We start from the raw sequence: 19504 nt of genomic DNA on the forward strand, positions 1-19504 counted from the left end.
GTGGTGTGTGAGGCGTGTGCGGCGTTTCCTACGGCTCGTCAGGATGATGCGCGGCTCGCAGCGTAACAGCATCGCTACGCGCACCCCACCAAACCCACCGCTGTGATCTAACGGGCTGCGTTCCCCCCCAACACTTTCCTTCCCTTCTCGCTCCCCCCCCGCCGTGCCGCCGATGGGACATCCCGCCGCGCCGCGCGCGCCCATTGGGCAGAAAGCGCGCGAGACGGGCAGCACGTGACTCGGCCGGCGCGGGACCCCGGCGGGCTCGCGGGGGGGAAGCGGCGCTGAGGGGTTGGGGGGCGGCCGCCGCCATTTTGAGCCGGGGACCCCGCGGCGGGCCGCCGTGTCGCCACAGCCATGTCGTCGCCCGCCTCCACGCCCAGCCGCCGCCGCGGCGGCAAGCGCGGCCGGAGCAGCAACCCCGCCACCCGTGAGTGCGCTGCGGAGGGAAGGGGAGCGGGGAGGATGATGAGGAGGGGGGGGGTTGCTGTCGGTTTAACGGCGTTTAACGGTGCTTAACGGTTTAACGGCCGCTCTGTCGCAGCGCAATCCGCCCGCTCGCCGCCGTCGCAGAGGCGCCGCCCGGATGACTCGGCCTCCCCCGGGGACCTGCAGCCGCTGCCCACCTCGCCGCCCGCCGACGCCCGCAGCCCCGGCGCCGCCGACGCGCTCTTCTCCAGCCCGCCGCAGTTCCGGCACTCGGGTACCCGCAGAGCTTTCGGCGCGGCTCTGTCGCGACATGGCTCCGCGACGGGGCTGACCGAGCCCTTTTCTCTCCGCAGCCATCCCTCTCGACTTCGACATCAGCTCCCCGCTGACGTACGGCACCCCCAGCTCGCGGGTGGAGGGCACCCCGCGCAGCGGCGCCCGCGGCACCCCGCTGAGGCAGCGGCCGGACCTGGGCTCGGCCCGCAAAGCCAGACAAGTCGACCTGCACTCGGATGGGGTAAGCCATCGCCTCACGCTTTCTATCCAAACTGCTTCTTTTTAGCCCAGCTGCCCGTATTTCCACTTGCTTCCTTTATTTCCCTGCAGCCGGCTGAGGATTTGGTAGCCAGTGAGCAATCCCTGGGGCAGAAGCTGGTTATCTGGGGGACCGATGTGAATGTAACCGCCTGCAAGGAGAAATTCCAGGTAGGCAAACAGCTCCTCCTCCTCCTTTTCCGATTGAAAAGCTAATTTTTTTCACACGCGTTAAATTTCATACAAAATAGAGGCATGTACTACTCAATTTCACACATCTTTCCCTGCCACCTTGGGTATCCAGAGGTTTCTTCAGCGTTTCATTGATCCGCTGGCTAAAGAGGATGAAGACATCGGCTTGGATCTTAATGAGCCGCGCTACATGCAGCGCCTTGAAGAGGTACTTGTAACGTAGCAAAATGTAGCTTTCTTCTTTTTTTTCTTTTGGCATTACCTGCTATTGAGCTAAGTTTTCTCTTCAAATATTTTGCAGATTAATATGGTCGGGGAACCATTTCTGAATGTAAATTGTGACCATCTAAGAGCATTTGATGAAAATCTTTACAGACAACTGATCTGCTATCCTCAGGTGAAGTAATACGCTTGATTTCTGACTGTTAAGAGACCTTTTTGTATTTTCAGCTTTTGGTATTTTTGTTTAAATGCAATGTGTGTTTTCTATGTTCAGTGTAAGGTCTGTATTCCATTTCTTCATTTTAATGCTTTATTTCCTAGTGGTTAAAACTTACAGGTGAGTCTATCATAAATATAAAATGAGCTGGTAAACTGCAATGTCCTAAGTATTGTACCTCTTGCTTCTGCAATGCTCAAATAACTAAACCTGATTTAAACAGTGAGTTGCCTGTTATGTAGGAAATGCTTAGCTGGCTTTTTCTTGTTCCTGGCTGATCAGCAACACTTAAAATGCTTTATGCAAAAATATTTCATTCTGTGAGGTTTGTGTTTTGTTTGTGTGTGATGTGGGGTGTTGTTTTATTTTTGTTTTAAATTTCTAAGCTTAAATGTTTCTATAATTTTATACAGGAAGTCATCCCAACGTTTGACATGGCTGCAAATGAGATCTTTTTTGATCGTTACCCTGATTCCATATTAGAACATCAAATTCAAGTACGGCCATATAATGCACTGAAGACTAGGAATATGAGAAGTCTGAATCCTGAAGGTAAACTTTTGATTGCCATGCTAAAAAACAATCCTAAGGATTTATATAAACCTATTTAATGTTAACACAGAACTTACATGATGACTGTGTAGAACTGGACTTGTAGTACATTCAGACTCATATCCTTCAGTTTATATACGTCTCTTTTGGAAGTTAGTGCTCTAGATCCCAAATGCTGAATAACATATCCGTAAAGGAAATGTTTCTGACATAGCTACCTACATTCTTAGTTCTTCAGGTGCAGAACACTATTTTGTATGAATGCTGATGTGAATTAGTATACTTGTACTGCACAAACTATTTCTGTTTTGTTCTGGACATAATACTGGTAGCTAACTGAATGCCTAATTCCCACCTAAAAACTAACATAATGTGTAATTTGAAAGGCTGTTTTGAAGAGTGTGACACGATGACATAAGTATCTGTATTTTGTAGATATCGATCAGCTTATCACCATCAGTGGCATGGTCATCAGAAGTTCCCAGTTAATTCCCGAGATGCAAGAAGCATTCTTTAAGTGCCAGGTTTGCGCTTTCACCACAAGAGTAGAAATTGATCGTGGCAGGATTGCTGAACCATCGGTATGCAAGCACTGTAACACAACGCACAGCATGGCCCTGATTCACAACAGATCCATGTTCTCTGACAAACAGATGGTATGTTGCGCTTTGATAGTGGCTAAAATGAAAGTTTTCAGGTTTTGCTCCTTAACCCCTAATACCACCAATAGCATTAGTGTCTTACTTCAGACTGAAAGTTTGAAAAAGAGCAAAATGTTTTTCTCCCTTTTCACATATGGAATGAATTAGTGAAAGTGTAGCCCATATTTTGGAGAAGCGCAGTGAAAAGATGAAATGAAGTACGTATGAATATCTAAACGTTGTCCAAATGGAAGCCCCTTTACATATAGTATACCCATTTCTATCTGAGCTGGATGGGCCATATCATTTTTATTACTGATCAGTTTTGCTGTTTGGAGATGTTTTGCTCGTGAGCAACGTTCCTGATTCCAAATGATGCAGAAGAATCTAATGCAAGATCCTGTTGTAACACCTTGTGGACAGTTTTTTCCTTTTCTGAAATTAAACTTCAGTGTGTTTTATTTGTGCTAGATCAAACTGCAGGAGTCTCCTGAAGATATGCCAGCTGGGCAGACGCCTCATACAGTGGCGCTGTTCGCTCACAATGACCTCGTTGATAAAGTTCAACCAGGCGACAGAGTTAACGTCACAGGTAAAGTCTGGCTTGAGTATTTGCATCCACCTTCACTGAATCTTAGCAGTTTAATCTGAGTACGCCCGAGAGTTGAGTGCTTCATAGGATGAGTAATGTGCATCCAACAAATTCTGTGAAATGGAAATCTAGCGTAACTTGTACAGTGTTACCTACATCTGCTTGTTTGTAGCTTAAAAAACGGCTATGCAGCATACTTCCTTCTTTCCAGATGTTTGTGTGTGCCCCCTGCAGCCATAAGCTGCCACCTTCAGTTGTTTGTTTCAAGTATTTGCTTCACTCAAAATCAAATCAGCTAAGGGAACCATGAGTGGGATGCAGTTCCAAATGCTTTGGATGAGCCATTTTATGGATCCAGGTAACTCAAGTCTGCAGGCAGATAGACCTGCAGGAGTGATCTGTGGTGAATGCGACCCAATGGGATGCACCCGCAAGTGCTGAGGGAGCTGGCCAGTGTCTTTGTCAGACTGTTCAATTATATTTGAAAGATCACGGTGACTGGGGAAGATTCCTTAGGACTGAAGAAGGCTAGCGTCACTGCTGTGGCAAGGGGAAGGACCTGGGGAACTACAGGCCAGTCAACCTCATTTTGACCCCTAGGAAGGAAGGTGATACAAGAAGTAGTCTAGAAAGTAGTCTAAGTTTCTAAACATACGAAGGAAAAGGAGGTGATTGGAAGTAGCATGAATTTACAGTGGATACCAGCCTTCTGCAATGAGGTGGCTGGAGCAGTGGATGCTGTTTGTGCTTGACTTTAGCAAGGCTTTCATTGTTACCTCCCGTAACAGCCTCACAGGCAGACTGATGAAGTATGGGTTAGGTCAGTGGGCAGTGAGATGGATTAAAATCTGGCAGTTCAGCCAGCCTCACAGGGTCGTGATGAGCTTCACAAGTCCAGCTGGATGCCTGTCACCGCACCACAAGTATACCCGGGGATCAAAATCAGGGCCGAGTACTGTTAGAAATCTTCACTAACAACCTGGATGGTGTGATGGAGCGCAGCCTCAGTAAACCTGCAAAAAAATGGTTGGAAGCAGTGTTTGGTAGATAAGGTGATTGATTTGCCATTCAGCTTTCTGGGATGCATTTAGGAGTATTTTGAGCAGGTTGAGGGAAGTGATCCTTCCCTTCTGCTCAGCACTGGTGAGGCTGCATCTGGAGCACCATCTCTCTGATACACGGGAGAAATAGATGTACTGGTGTGAATCCAGTGAAGGGCTATGATTTTGAGAAGTGGAGCCTCTGTCAAATGAGGAAAGGCTGAGTGAGATAGCTGGGGCTGTTCAGCCTGGAGAAGGCTCGAGGTATCTTACAATGTGCTTATGGTTACCTGGTGGGAGAGAGTCATAGAGTTAGAGTCAGGCTCTTTTCAGTGGTGCCCGGTGACAATGCATAAGGAAACAGGCACTCAATATTTTTTTTTTTCCTCCAGGAAATGTTAACAAAACATAAGGAGAAAGGTGTTTGTTTATTTTTTAAATGTGTGTGTCTTCAAGCAGTTGGTCAGAGAGGTCCCTTTTTGCCTCAACAATTCTGTGCTTCTGAGCATGTTGGTGAGGAGGCAGCATCTTAAATAGAGTCTGATGTCAGGAGAGTAGTAACATAAAATAAGTCTTGTGATACTTCAACTATATAAAAAAACAAAACAAAACAAAACAAAAAAAAAACAAAGCACACTGTTTTAAGACACCTGCCATAGTACCAGCAGTTACAGATGCATTATAAACCTATTATTAAATTTGGTGCTTAACAAAAAGGAGAAATCACTGACTTCAGATTTCAAGCAGCAGGCCTTGCAAAAGTATCAAGCCTTAAATTTTCTTTTTTAAGAAATGCTTAAGCATTTTTCTTGCTGAGAAGGCTGTTTTGACAGGAATGTTGAAACACATAACCTGCAAAAACAGGGTATAGATGACTGAAGTATCTTCTGTCAGCTTCCAAGTGACTTAGTGGTACTGGGAAATAAACTGATTCAAGTATTTAGTCTGTTTTGAAGAGCTTTATTTTGCTTAATTTTACTTAATTTTCAGTTTGGCAGTTTTTACGTTTCTTTGGATCTTGTATCTGTATCTACAGTACCTTTATATCTAATGCTGTCACTAATTGTGTTTAGGTATCTACAGGGCAGTCCCAATTCGAGTTAATCCGAGGGTCAGTGTTGTAAAATCTGTCTACAAAACCCACATTGATGTCATACATTATCGCAAGACTGATTCAAAACGCCTGCATGGTGTTGATGAGGAAACAGAGCAAAAAATGTTTACAGAGGAACGTGTGGAAATTCTGAAAGAGCTTTCTAAAAAAGCAGACATATATGAAAGACTTTCTTCAGCATTGGCCCCAAGTATCTACGAGCATGAAGATATCAAAAAGGTAAACTAAATTCTGTATTTGTCTTGTAATTTATTACTTATTTGCAAGTGCACTTGTAATTATTATTTGCTATAGAAATGAGGCTTCAGAAGTTTAAAAACAAATGAACAAAACCCCTGGGTCTTGAGCAGTCCTAAACACCTCTGGTCTTGTCAGGAGTTGGTTTCTAAGGGTATCACTGTTGTGTTCATTGTGTTCAGGACTTAATTTGAGGGAAGATGTTGAAAAGGTAGAAGGGTGTCAGAACTGGGAAAATAAACTACAGTCAGTAGTGGATCTCAAAGCAACATTACATACTGGAACAATCCTCTTTAAAAAAAACTTGTATATTTTTCTTCACAGACTTGTGTATTATCATAATTCACAGGTTGCTGAAATGGCTTGAAGTTGATTTCAAAGCCATGCAATGATGAAATTGAAAAGGGAATGGAAACGCTTTCTGTTTGTTATTTCCTCACCAAACTAATATGGCACATCGGGTGTAAGCAGGTGAAGTTGAGGAAAGGTAGGGACTCATTAACAAGGGCTGTTCTTCAGGTTTAGACCAAAACATGTTCACAACATCATCCCAAACTTCTGTCACTAATACTTGAAAGTGCCTGAAATCCACATGCTTTGGAGCCCCCATATTCTATATTGGGGACCTTGAGGAAAATATAATGGGTCAGATCACGCTGCTTTTAGCTACTGAATAGGTTTTACTAACCTGTGGAAGTTGTTCTAAGTAAGAACAGAACTAATATGAATAGCTCAATCCATGCTTGTGCTGCAAGGTTTCTTCTGTGCTGTAAGAAGTTGTGTAGAAACCTTCCATGAAGTAGTGTACAGTTTTCCTCCTTTTCCTTCCTATTTCCAGCTGCCACATACTAGTCAATGAAAAGAAGTGATAGTCAATGACTCTTTAGTGTATATATATGCTGCTCAAGAAAATATTTTAAAAACAAAAACCAAAACAAACAAAAAAAAAACTCCACACCTAGGAAATACCAGAGTTTCAAGCTGATAAATCTGGGGGGAGGGAACACTCCTCTCTGGTAATTCTAGCTAACTCATAAAACTAAAAGTATATGTTTATACTAGTAACTTCAATATTTTCAAAATACCGGAATTAAGTTGCTTTTATTTCTTTATTAAAATTTCTTTACTAAAACTTCCATCGCTGACTTTCTTCAGGAAGTATACAGGAGGAATTATTGGTACGTTCCAAAGAAATAAAAACCTTAAACACCTTGTTATGAGCATGTAAAGAACTTTTATGTTGGTCCTTTCGTGAACACAGTAGTTTTTCTTAAAATAATACTTGGTTTGTCTCGAACAAAAAGCTGGTACAAGCTTTTTTTTTTTTTTTAATGCTAAGAAAGAGGTAATAATACTGTGGTTCTAGATAAAACACAGTCTCATGGTAAACAGTAGTCTCTTCTGGCTTTTCTGTTGTCATCAGAACTAGTTACCAAATTTTTGATGACATAAGTTTTGGACTAGATATGGAAAAAATATAACTTGAAACTTAAGTTAGAAGCTGTGATATATTTCTAATTAATTGGAATTGAGGCTGTCTGTAAAGAACAAACCCCTTTCAGACTTGTAAAAAAATTTCCAGTGTCATTTTTCATGTCCAAGTTAATTTTAACGCTGTTTCAGTTTATTAGTTTATTATGGTTCAGTTCAACAGTTAGATTGGCTCTGTTAACTATATGTGAGTTGATGTTTTGACTGAAGAGTTCTTTCTTGTTTTATATTAGGGCATTCTGCTTCAGCTTTTTGGTGGGTCAAGAAAGGATTTCACTAACACAGGAAGAGGCAATTTCCGTGCCGAGATCAACATTCTTCTCTGTGGTGATCCTGGTACTAGTAAATCACAGCTGCTCCAGTACGTGTATAACCTGGTTCCTCGAGGCCAGTATACATCCGGGAAAGGCTCAAGTGCAGTTGGTCTTACTGCATATGTGATGAAGGATCCAGAAACTCGACAACTGGTTCTTCAGACAGGTGCTCTAGTACTTAGTGACAATGGCATCTGCTGCATTGATGAGTTTGATAAAATGAATGAAAGCACAAGATCAGTTCTGCATGAAGTAATGGAACAACAGACTCTGTCCATTGCAAAGGTAAGTGTCTGTTCAATTCCAAGTTCTTTTCTCTAAGCATGGTGTCTGCTAAGCAGCTAAAACCCTAATGTTACCAGAAGAACAAGGGTTGGTTCATAGGATTGATCCACTGACACCAGAATTCTAAATTATGTAACATATCTCATTTACATAAGAACATTGCTTTCATAGCATGAACTGTATTATTAATGCTTTTATTAATTATTATTAATTAATAATTATTAATATTATTGACGCTTTTCTTCTTGATTTACTTACTTTTACAATAGAATTTTTGATTACAGAACCTGTTCAGTAACACTGGTGATCTCTTGAAGTTTCTGGTTTCACAACTGCTTTTCATTTTGACAGGCTGGAATTATTTGTCAATTGAATGCTCGTACATCTATCCTAGCAGCAGCTAACCCTATAGAATCACAATGGAATCCAAAAAAGACTACTATTGAAAACATCCAGCTTCCTCACACACTGTTATCAAGGTACTGAACTCCTCCTTGCACGTCTCATTTTTGAGATGTTATACTTCCTCTTGTGAAACTGATTCGGTATGGTAAAATCAGAATTATAGCTCCTGCATGAGTGCAATGCTGCCTTCTAGTATATACATCTTGATCAGATCACCTGGTGAGATCTGCAGGGATCTCTTCATTTACTTCTGTTGTTGTTGTTTTTTCCTTTGTCTCATGATCACCTCCTAGAAGAGCTATCCTGAAACTTACACTGGGTGATGGCTTGAACAAAAATCCAGGATGTTTTTTCTTAGACCCACAGAAGTTTGAAGTGAAACACTGACATTTAGGGAACTTGCACTGGATGTGGAAGACTCTAAAGCTCTGTGCCTGCTTATTTTTATTCTGTGAAATTCAGTCAGGAGCAAGCAGTGGTAGCCTTTTTGGATGATAGCTGTTAACATTCACTATCTGCTGATACAAAATTAAACTTTGTGCTGCAATTGCATCTTTGAGGAGTTCCTGTAAGTGGAAATCTGAAGTACATAGATGGTATGCTGGATATTCTGAGAACACCTACTGCTTACAATTCAATTAAGGGCTGTTAAATTTAGCCACTGACAGTGGCAAACAGTACCTCAGTAGAGGTGTACTGAAGGAAGCCAGGTTTGAGCAGTGTCTCACTTTTCACCATTTATTGGATTTAAGTTTATGTATGGATTTAAGTACACGATTGGCTAGCTAAAACTCTCTTATTCACATCAACCTATAATTGATAATCTACAGTGTACCTACTGTTTGCAAAGTATTTTTCTTCTTTCAGGTTTGAACTGAAAAAAAGTGGTTTTGTTTATTTTATCTGCATACTCTATGCATAAAATAATTAGATAGCTATGCACCCGGTTTGCTGTTGCATTTCAATGCAGCACCTTTAGCAGTAATTTTGTTCTTTGTTTGTTTAAAACAAGCAAACAAAAAGAAACAAGCCATCAGCACTGAACAAGGGAACTGAATTTCACAGAGCATCTTGTCTTCAAACATTCAGGCACATACGTTGAAAGCAAATCCAAACCCTGATATTCTGAATTTCAGAGTTGTAGAAGTATCTTTCAGTCTAATAGAACATGGAGTAACTCCTGACTCTACTTGTGAAGTGAAAAATCATAAAACAGACTACTTTAAATTAAAAGGCAGTATATATGTTAAGTATTGGATTCTTCTCTCTTCCAGATTTGACTTGATTTTTCTAATGTTGGATCCACGTGACGAAGCCTACGACAGGCGTCTTGCTCGCCATTTGGTTTCGCTGTACTATCAAAGTGAAGAAAGGATGGAGGAGGAATACATGGACATGGCAGTACTGAGGGATTACATTGCCTATGCTCGTTGTTATGTAAATCCCAGGTTAAGCGAAGAAGCAAGCCAGGCTCTTATTGAGGTAAAGTAACTGCTCTTAACGTTCCAAGACTTCGCTGACTTCTCAAAAATGGCAAAATCCCCTACTATGGGTGCTTCCTGTTTATATACAACTTCTCTGTAAAACATATCAAAAAAAATATCAAGAATTTAAAAGGAAGGAGGGATTAGTATAGATGGCATTCTGTGCTTACTTTCAGATGTGTTGGCTTGATTCTATGTCATAAAAGCATAACATTTACTGAAATTAAGTATCTTGTGAGCATAGACACATACACATTCAAAACTGTTAGTTATGGCTCAGTTGCTTTATCAGGAAAGGATGTATCTATGCAGTTATTCTTCATTGCGCAGGAACTGTGAAGGTACATAAGCAAAAATAGTTTTGAATGGCTTTCCATGGTTGCTGATAGTCTGAGATAACAGGTGACGGGTGAAAGAGACTCTGAAAGTAACAGCAGTAACAGGATTTACTGGAGTAGTTAATGCCTGTCTCCTTTTCAGGCATACGTGGACATGAGGAAGATTGGTAGTGGCAGGGGAATGGTTTCTGCATATCCTCGACAACTTGAGTCTCTGATCCGACTGGCGGAAGCACATGCTAAAGTACGCTTTTCTGAGAAAGTCGAAACAATTGACGTAGAAGAAGCGAAACGCCTCCATCGGGAAGCTCTGAAGCAGTCTGCTACTGATCCAAGGACTGGCATTGTGGACATATCCATTCTCACTACTGGTTTGTGGTTTTGTAGTGATAAAGCTGGGATGTTACTGGGTTTTTGTCATTTGAAAATGCAACTTAACCTGTCCTCCTTAGTTTATTTCTAAAGGCTGTTTACTTTCTTGTTTTAAGGAATGAGTGCAACAGCTCGTAAGCGAAAAGAGGAGTTGGCTCAAGCCTTGAGGAAGCTTATCCAGTCAAAGGGAAAAACACCGGCTTTGAAATACCAACAGCTTTTTGAGGATCTCCGAGCACAGTCTGACATGGTAAGTTCCCTGGTTTGTTTTTACATTTTCATTAATTTCAAAGCATGGTGTTTTTGCCAATCAACTTGTCCTCAAATCACATTATGGAGGAGAAGTGAGACCTGAACTTCTTAATAAAACTGGAAAACCAGTTCCACTGCATGAGGTCCAATTTCTGAATCTGTCAGTGTTCCACAACAGACAGACAGATCTCAAATTAAAAAATAAGTAAAGTTTGCAGGTGTGAGGTGGGAAAACCTAATAAGGAAAGTGGCAGGAAGTAAGCTGTTTTTGTTGTCCTTTTTCCTCTCCATCTTTACTTGATTTATCCCTTCTCTTTAAGGCTGTCACTAAGGAAATGTTTGAGGAAGCACTTCGTGCCTTGGCTGATGATGACTTCCTGACTGTGACTGGAAAAACTGTTAGATTGCTGTAAGTTAGTCTTTCCTTGCAAGCCACTTGTAAGGGCTTTTACTTCACCTTATTTACTATATTGCTAGCCTGCAAGATCTTCAAGATTTGGGACTATCACTTGCTATAAGAAGTGCCACTCAATCTCTTGTGCCGATAGTAATAACCATTACGAAGGTCTTAAACTCCCTAGCTGAATGACGCTATTTACATTTGAGCAAATGTAACTGCCATGTTTTTTTTAGACCATGCTAACAATACGATTTGTATTTCAGAATGAACTGTAAAAATTCAACTTAAATGACTTTGATAAATGAAACTTGACTTTGCTGTAATCTGAAATAAAGTTATTTGACACTTAAAAAGTGTTTTTAGTATTAATTTCAAATGAAAATAAATATACACGGTGTTGAACATGATTTTGTAATTTCTCAGAAGATATCTGAGAGCATAAAAGAAGGTGTTAGTATGCTTTGTTACCCTCAAGGTAAAAAAGGCAGGTATCTCTTACTTGAAGCTAAGTGTTCTTACTGCAATCTTAAATGACTGGATAAATTAAGATACCCCTATTTATTGCAATACCATGCAATAAGTCTTAAAAGAAATGAGCTCCCAGTGATGCATGACTGGAGAATCTTCCCCAATTCTACCCAGCTTGAGTAATAAACGCCCTTAGCCATTGGTCAGCACTAACTGCTACAATTTAAACAGTTAAGCTAGCAGAAGTGTCCCTTAATTCATTTCAGTGCAGTCATCACTGGGCTTAACTCAGCTGGTCACTAAGATATTTCAGGCTAAAAGGATTGAAATAAAGGAACGCACAGTGCAGGAGTACTGTGCCACTGCATCCAACATGAAGTGAATATACTTAATTTGTAAGAGGGGGCAACTTACAACCTGTTAGAACCTGTTTTTTCTTGCCTACTGGTTTATTATATGAGCAAGATCGTGTTTGCTTAACTTTAATTGAGCTTTCTGTGATTCATTTTAAGTGCAAGGGAGGAGCTATACTTCTGTCCAACAGTTTAAAAATATGTTAGAAACATGAGTCTAATAAAATTCCAACCTACTTTAAAGGCTGGAATCAGATTCTCTAATGGCACTTGTTTTATGGGATCTTCTCTGCCATTGTATTAGCTATGTATTTTGTTTAAAAAGTAACCATCTTGTGACCCCTTCTTTCCCTGCTGTAACAAACCTTTATTTCAATTACCTTTTATGTGAGAATGGTACAAGTGTAAGCAATTATCTTTCACTTAACTTTTGAAAGCTATCACTTACATACTTTTTCCATGGACATTACCTGGCCTATGAAATACTACCTCAGTTCACAAGACTTTCTCCCCTGCTATTCCACTCCCATAGTTTTACTAAGGCTACCTTTTCTATTGGGTACCTCCATTTATCAGATGAAAACAGCACTATGAATTTTTCTTATGCTTCTTAATTTTTAAAAGATGACTTTGTCCTTAAAAAAAAAAAAAGCACAAACAAAGCCCAAGGATGCAAACATAGTGATACGTGTAGTTACAGCACCCAAATTCCTGCAGTTAACGTTGTTTGTCAGCATGGAGACTCCTACTGTTGAATATAGATTGCTCTGTTTACCCAGTGCTTTTAAATGTAAACTAAATTGTATATCTGTAAAATCAAGGGTTCTAGGAAATTGAAGGAAGTTTTGTTTGTAAGTTAGATTTCAACTTCTTTCCAATTTAAAATGACTATTTACATTTCTATTAAAGTAAAAAACACCAAAAACATTATTCAGTTTAGTGTTCACAGTGTCACTTACAGAATAACCCCAGTAGGTGGCTCTTGCATCTTTTACATAGTAATTGTTGACTTGTTTTCCAACTGTGTTTTTATTTTTTGATTATCAAGGAGTACAAGTGCCACTTTGGGGTTAGGCGGATATAGAATGGTAATGATTGTAAGCAGTCTTGCTTAGTGAAAAATAAATTAGATCTTAATCCACAGAAGATCTTAAACACCCATATACTAATGAAACGTACGGAGAGCAAAAGGAAGATCTAAGTAAGTTACTTAGCAGATTTGAGAATATTTTCCTTACTCTGTGTGACAGTTTCAAACTCCATGTATGGCCTAATTTGCTGCTTTATTTACCCTGTGCTGTTAATTATATCTAAATTCATTTAAACTCAAGTCATTCAAAGTTTCAGTGAAGTATGATCAGGGAGAAGAATTCCAGCCAGAAACTTGACATTCATAACATCAGCAACAACAGAGAAGAATGCCATTTAAGTTTTTTGTATGTTCTGTTCTACAGAAGACATAATAAAAAGTTACAAACCTATGGGCAGAAATTATTTATAATAAATAAGGACCTCTAAAAGTGACTTAAGTGATCTGCCCCCTTTCTAACATAATAAAGAAAAGCTGCTGGCTAAGTGAAATGCAATGGTAAAGTTCTATTTTTCTAGCGCACAATGCCATCACCAGGTACTCTAGGGGGGTGAAAACTAAGACAAGCTGATACACTCAAAAATGTCACCTGCTACCACTGTTACTGGTTTTAAAGGTATGCTTCATTTCCCTGGAATAATACTTGATTTGAAAGTGACTTGAATCCTAATTGTGACTGGTTTTGTTAAGTTCTTCACTAAGAGCAGATGGTGTGAAGTCCTAGGTGAGGGTGATCTATCAGGGTTATCCTCTGGCCATCACACCTCAAATAATATACCCCTTAAGACCATGTTCTAAGTCAGCCTCATCAAGCTTCATTTTTAATTTTGGCAGTCGCTGTGGAATTCCAGTTTTATCTCCCTAGAAGGAACTACAGCTTCCAGGATTATTTCTGGAAAAGAAGAAATCGTACTGGAGGTTGCATGTCAAATAGCTGGTCAGGGAAACAATTCTATCCCGCTTGTGGAGTGTATTACTGTAAAGTTGTTATGTTAGAGCTGCTGTGTAACTTACCATCTGGATACAGCACTAGGGACTGAAGAAAGTAAGCAATTTGCAGTTTGTTACTGGCACTGCAAGACCACACATAGTCTTGAAAAAATGCATGCGTAGTTCACTCAAAAAGCATATTCATCATCCATTAGGTAAACTAACAGTCAATGTGGAAGCTGTCATCCAAGCCTCAGTTTTTACGGCTGCTTTATAACAACATTTACATTTAGCCTAGCACCAGCTTGAATTATTTAATGCTCAAAACCAAAAAGCTATTTAATTGAAGTTGTAAGGTTTCAGGAGTACAGCTTGTTTATAGACTAACTACAGTCAGGCTCCCAGTGTGACTGGCATCTGTGGACTCCAAATTGAGAAGGAAAATAGTGTTGTATTTTCTAGTGCAAAACGTATTTTCAAAATAGTCATAAAATCTGAACAGGGGACCTATTTAAATAATTATTTAATGTTCTGTTGAACCCTAAAACACTCCCTCAGTGTCCTGTATTTTGATAACAGAGAAAACATCCACTTGGTTTGATCCATGACTCTTGTTTACGTCCCACCTCTCAACCAGATGGGGTAAAGAGCGGGTTTGGGTAGCTTTTCCCTAAATTTGAGCACCTTTTCTAATGAAGAGCTGAATTTCCAAATACCGTATTGTGAGGAGATCTTAGGAGAGAACCACTGCAATATATCCACCACTTGTTCTGGGAGCTCTGCTGCATCATTTCTTGTTAAGGGATCAGAGTTGCAACATGTTTAATTAACGCTCCTTTGTTAGTCCTTGCTAGGGTGCAACAGCCAGCGTTTGGTCTGGCCTTTTGCTTTGCTCAAAGGCAAGAAGTGTCTGAGGAGAACACAGCATCATAAGTATGTAGTAGTTAAAGTCACATCTGCTGTCAGAATAATGGCATTCAGGAGGACAATTCTGGGGATCCTGTCTACTAAGATTTGTACATGCTATTTTAGGAACACCCAGGAGTTCAAGGAGAAGGGTAAGTTTTCAGCCTAAGGAGACCTGCCAAGAAATGGAATAACAACAGTGTTTTGCTAGTTGCATGCGTTATTTCCTTCCTCAGCCATAAACTGACAGAAGATGTGAAGAAATTAGTAGGACTTTCCGCACACCTTAAGGTGCTTACTTCTGACACAGCAGATTTAGCTCACTAATATCTAAAAAGCTGTGCAGGTGCTTCTGGAAGGCTCAGGGCCAAGTGCAGCACGAAGAAACCACCTCTGGAGAAGGATCAGAAGGAACTAATAAGGTGTTCGAAGTCAGTTAATCAAATAGATTGGTTAAGGTTATCACCAAAACTCTAATACAAGTGTGGCAGGCACTAGCTTCTTCGAAAAGCAACTCTGACAAAAAAAAAAAAAAGGTGAGAAGGCTAAGAAGCCTTTGATTTTAGGTTGACTGTAACCTGCACATAGCTAAAAGACAGCAGCTGCAGCATGTTTTTGTAGGACACAGGCCTACAAGATCTTACCTAGAAGAAGTGGTAAGATTGGTAACAATTTTTATGCTTAAACTTGAATTGGCTCCCTGACCCAGCTCACACTACAGCTTCACAAAAGCCTTAAAGGAATAGAAGATGCTGTTTTTCTGGTTTGGGACCAGAACGGACAGCTGGGGAAGAACAAAAATTCTTAAATGTCCTTGTTGGACAGGTGGAGAAGAGACACTGACTCAGGTCTCTAACCTTCATTCACCCAGTGTTTTTCATCAAGCCTGTAAGAACTTCATATCACAGAATTCTGTCTTTCTGCCAAATTTGACTTAAATTGACCAGGTACAGCTCAGAGTTAGGATAGAGAACTAACAGACAGTTACAGCTTGATTTTGTTAGCAGCACACACCAAAGGAGGAAAGAAGGAATTCAGTTTTGCTCTGATTAAAACAAAATTAGCATTTGACTGAAATAGTTACATATTTTGTTTTAGTAGTTTCTAATTGTTCAACAAAACACTGGAGAATGCGGGCATCGATCCCGCTACCTCTCGCATGCTAAGCGAGCGCTCTACCATTTGAGCTAATTCCCCCACTTTTTATCATTATTAGGGAACATAAAACCTCGAGCATCAAGAGTATATGGAACTGCAGATTTTAAATACATTTATTTTATTTCTCCTCTGTTGCACTGGTCTCTCCAGAAGTGAAAACACAATCAACTGCAATTTTGCAACAAGTTTACAAAATCAAATCTTTAATACTTCATTTAAGTATTTCCAAACAAAGTGGTAAAGAAAACAAGGCAACACAGAAAAAAAACATGCTTTCCAGGTGTATAAAATTAAAAACAAAAACAACAAAAAAATTGCTTGCAATTCTTGGGATGAATTACTTTTGGGCATTTTAAACCCCTACCCCAAACTGATAAGTCAATTTCTATTTATACATTTTTAAAATATGTCACTATTTAAATTTACTTGGTGAGTTACTTACCTGGCATCTGAGAAGCAAGCATGAACATCTATACACGTAATGGTTTATCTCACTTCAAAACTCCCATTCAATACACAAAAACACCTGTAGTGAACTGGTTTCTCCCACCACAAACAAAACATGACAGTGGAGAATGCGGGCATCGATCCCGCTACCTCTCGCATGCTAAGCGAGCGCTCTACCATTTGAGCTAATTCCCCCCCCACCACGCTATTTTACCCTGCAACCACAGATTTTAGTAGTCGCAAATACAAACAGCCTTCAGTGACTGCTCTTTTATCATGAGTAGTAACCCCAAGGCTGTTGTTCAGAGCTAATACTACTATTTGACCTTGAGCTTGTCTATTTTTTCCCCTGCTCTGAGATGCCAGGGATAATTAAGGAAGCACAATACAAAAGAAATACGAAATCTTAGGGCAAGTGAGGTGGCTTCTGCTTCTGTGACGGGCAGAGGGGGAACAAAGTAAAGGAGATCATATTCCTTGGAATAATTGGTATCTTGCAAGACCATAATTAACAAAAAATGCACTCCATGTCACTGGCTCAAACACAAAGTTTAAGTTGGTAACATTTACGAGTGTATTTATGGAGTAAAACAGGATGACTAAAATAGTTATTTTGATGGGAAACTGCAGAAAGCATTACTACACCTTGCAGGAAACATTTACCCGTTCATACTTCTGGGTATAGTAGCACACTGCACGCTCATGTCATATTCATGACAGATCTAGCATCATGATAACAGTTTTATCCCCAGTAACTGTAAAACATACATACCACTTTTTGCTTCACTCGACCGTAGATGCATGCTCCTTCTCCCTGTAATGTTCAGTGTACAAGGCGTCTATATAAGGGGTGAAATAGTGCTATTTACTTGTTATTGCTTGAGGAGGTTTTCTACTATGCTTGTCACTGCATCAATCCTTCTCTAAGATTCAAGTTTTCCTCAAGTTTTTCCTAAGTTTCAGTGTTTCCTTGAGAGAAAGGCAAGAGAAGGAATGAGGGAGAAGTTCCAAAAGACAGGCTGCTTCTGAGTTAAAAGTCAAATACAATCTCCCTATAAACTCTCACAGTCACGTGCTAAGGCACTTCATGCTCCTTTACATGACAAACTCAGGGCCTGCAGCCCGTCAGTGCCACCCACTCGCACTAGATTTACCCTGTTTTGATGAGGCAGCTGGTTCTGTGACTAATGTCACAGTGCACTGGAGCAGCTTAAAGATAATGCAGAACCTGCATTTACCCAGGGGTCCCCTACAACAACTGCCTAGAAAGCAGAAGTCCAAGCAGGTAATACGAGCTTGTATGAGTTTGTTTTGGCATTGCCAAGCAGACGCACTGAAGTGATCCACACTAAACAAAAGTATGCGTACATGAGGCCTTCTCAGCTGAAATACAGGACAGAGAAAAAAAAAGGAAATAAAAAGGTCAGCTTATTTGCAGCAATGTGGGTAAGGAAATTCTCCCAACCTAAAAGAGAAGTTACAAAGTGTTACTCATCTTCTTACATGAAAACTTGGCAATCATAACAAATCAAGATCACAAAACAATGGACTGTCAAAATGAAATAGACATTTTTAATGAACGGAAATAGCACTATTGCAGAGGTCTTCCCTCACCCTTATCTGATTTAGGCATCAAATAAACTATGAGCTGGCTTTTCCAAGCCTTAGCCATGTCAGTGGCAGCAGAGAGATTTGCTGATGAGAAGTACAGAGAGGTCATCTGCCATTTTCAAACTGATTCAGGTTGCACAGGGTAGATAAAGAAAACTGTAAATGGAGGCAAACCTTGTGAGATTCCACATGGGAAAGATCCAAGCTGCAGATTTGCCGTGGGCCATCACCTGGCCTGAGATGTGGGAAGGACTCAAAACACTTCTGCACATTTGTTTTCCAGTTTACTCCAACGAGGCCGATATAGTCAGTTACAAGGTACTGCAAGGAGCTGTAAGAACGAATTTTTATCTATTATTGCATGGAGATTGAGGAAATGTAGAAGAGTGTAAGTTATAGGAGAGTATTTGCAGTGATACTAAAGCAGTTTCAGTTCCACATCCCATCCTGAATCTGTATTGTGCTAGTTTTTAAACGCAATCTTACTCTATACAAGTTCTAACTAGCTGATATTTAATTTCATAATTTATTTTCTTCTGAGAGGATGCTGTCATTCACGTTGTATTTTACCCCCACAGCCTCTCACAAATCCACAGCAGCCTTTTTCCTAAATAACTTCCCAAGGAATTTTTTGGTTGGCCACACCTGACTTCTATTTCTGAAGTGTTTTTAGTGACCCCATATATTTAAGGTGCCGTACTATTGTATCTGAATCATCAAAGTCAATACAGAAAGGTAGACATACCTAGAATATAATTTAGCAGGTTGAGATAAACGAGTACTTTATTTCCACAACCTATGAAAAGAATGAGTGTTTGAACTGTGATATTTATCATTTACATACAGCTAAGTAGAATGTTAACAGAAAATAAAGGTGGAAAAGAAAGGAAGACCTGAAAAACAAAATTGCCATTCAGTGCCTATTATCAGTGTACTTTCTACATTTACAAGCCTTTTGGTATCTGCATTGTAAGAAGTAAAAAACAAAACAGTTCTCTTGTCTTCCTACAAAAACACTAGTGGAGGTGTTGCCCAAGTATTACTTTATCAAAGTAACACAGCAGAAAGTGCATCAGCAGCACGGCTTCTCCTGTGTTGGGTGAACACTCTGACTTTTAAGCTACCAGACCTTGCACATAAGCACACCAACGATTCAGCGCTCCAGGATAAGCCAACCAGCCCAGTAAAGGGGAGCAACGAGAGCAGCCGGGAGCGATTTTGCAGAAGTGCGGCCACTCTCAGTAGTGTTCACCAAGGGGAATTAGCTCAAATGGTAGAGCGCTCGCTTAGCATGCGAGAGGTAGCGGGATCGATGCCCGCATTCTCCAGTGTTTTGACCAACCCCAGTGTTTCACGAAGATAAAGCTTTTCTTCCATAAATTCCTCAAGTTTGTGAAAGAAAATACTTATCTGGTGACAGACACCATTTC

The 19504-nt window shown here is 40.3% G+C and overlaps 1 protein-coding gene, 1 long non-coding RNA gene and 3 other non-coding genes across 11 annotated transcripts in view; 2 read left to right on the top strand and 3 right to left on the bottom strand.

Annotated features, from left to right (window-relative positions):
- On the top strand, positions 1 to 11464 carry MCM4 (minichromosome maintenance complex component 4). Its single transcript, XM_027452109.3, has 16 exons — positions 1 to 430; positions 545 to 703; positions 783 to 946; positions 1036 to 1134; positions 1268 to 1363; positions 1457 to 1552; positions 2008 to 2146; positions 2582 to 2802; positions 3259 to 3379; positions 5493 to 5752; positions 7495 to 7860; positions 8212 to 8339; positions 9540 to 9747; positions 10230 to 10458; positions 10576 to 10709; positions 11032 to 11464. Exons 1-16 carry the CDS (start codon positions 358 to 360, stop codon positions 11122 to 11124), a joined length of 2586 nt encoding a protein of 861 aa, XP_027307910.1. The 5' UTR covers positions 1 to 357; the 3' UTR covers positions 11125 to 11464.
- LOC140001875 (uncharacterized) overlaps positions 3386 to 19504 on the bottom strand; it is a 22025-nt gene continuing 5906 nt past the window's right edge. The window contains exons 2-5 of one of the 7 annotated variants that reach the window (XR_011807540.1): positions 18249 to 18405; positions 17236 to 17846; positions 6459 to 6618; positions 3386 to 4392 (exon numbers count right to left, since the gene is read on the bottom strand). This is a non-coding gene — a long non-coding RNA (uncharacterized lncRNA). Of the gene's footprint in view, positions 4393 to 4579; positions 4710 to 4828; positions 5008 to 6458; positions 6619 to 16117; positions 17929 to 18248; positions 18406 to 19504 lie in introns of those variants that run through there. The other 6 variants (XR_011807537.1, XR_011807535.1, XR_011807539.1 and 3 more) reach the window with 6 other exon arrangements.
- On the bottom strand, positions 15983 to 16055 carry TRNAA-AGC (transfer RNA alanine (anticodon AGC)). Its single transcript has one exon. It is a non-coding gene; the product is annotated as a tRNA-Ala (tRNA).
- TRNAA-AGC (transfer RNA alanine (anticodon AGC)) lies at positions 16586 to 16658 on the bottom strand. The gene has a single exon. It is a non-coding gene; the product is annotated as a tRNA-Ala (tRNA).
- On the top strand, positions 19330 to 19402 carry TRNAA-AGC (transfer RNA alanine (anticodon AGC)). The gene has a single exon. It is a non-coding gene; the product is annotated as a tRNA-Ala (tRNA).

This window comes from Anas platyrhynchos, chromosome 2, assembly GCF_047663525.1.
Source record: "Anas platyrhynchos isolate ZD024472 breed Pekin duck chromosome 2, IASCAAS_PekinDuck_T2T, whole genome shotgun sequence".
NCBI classification, from domain to species: Eukaryota; Metazoa; Chordata; class Aves; order Anseriformes; family Anatidae; genus Anas; species Anas platyrhynchos.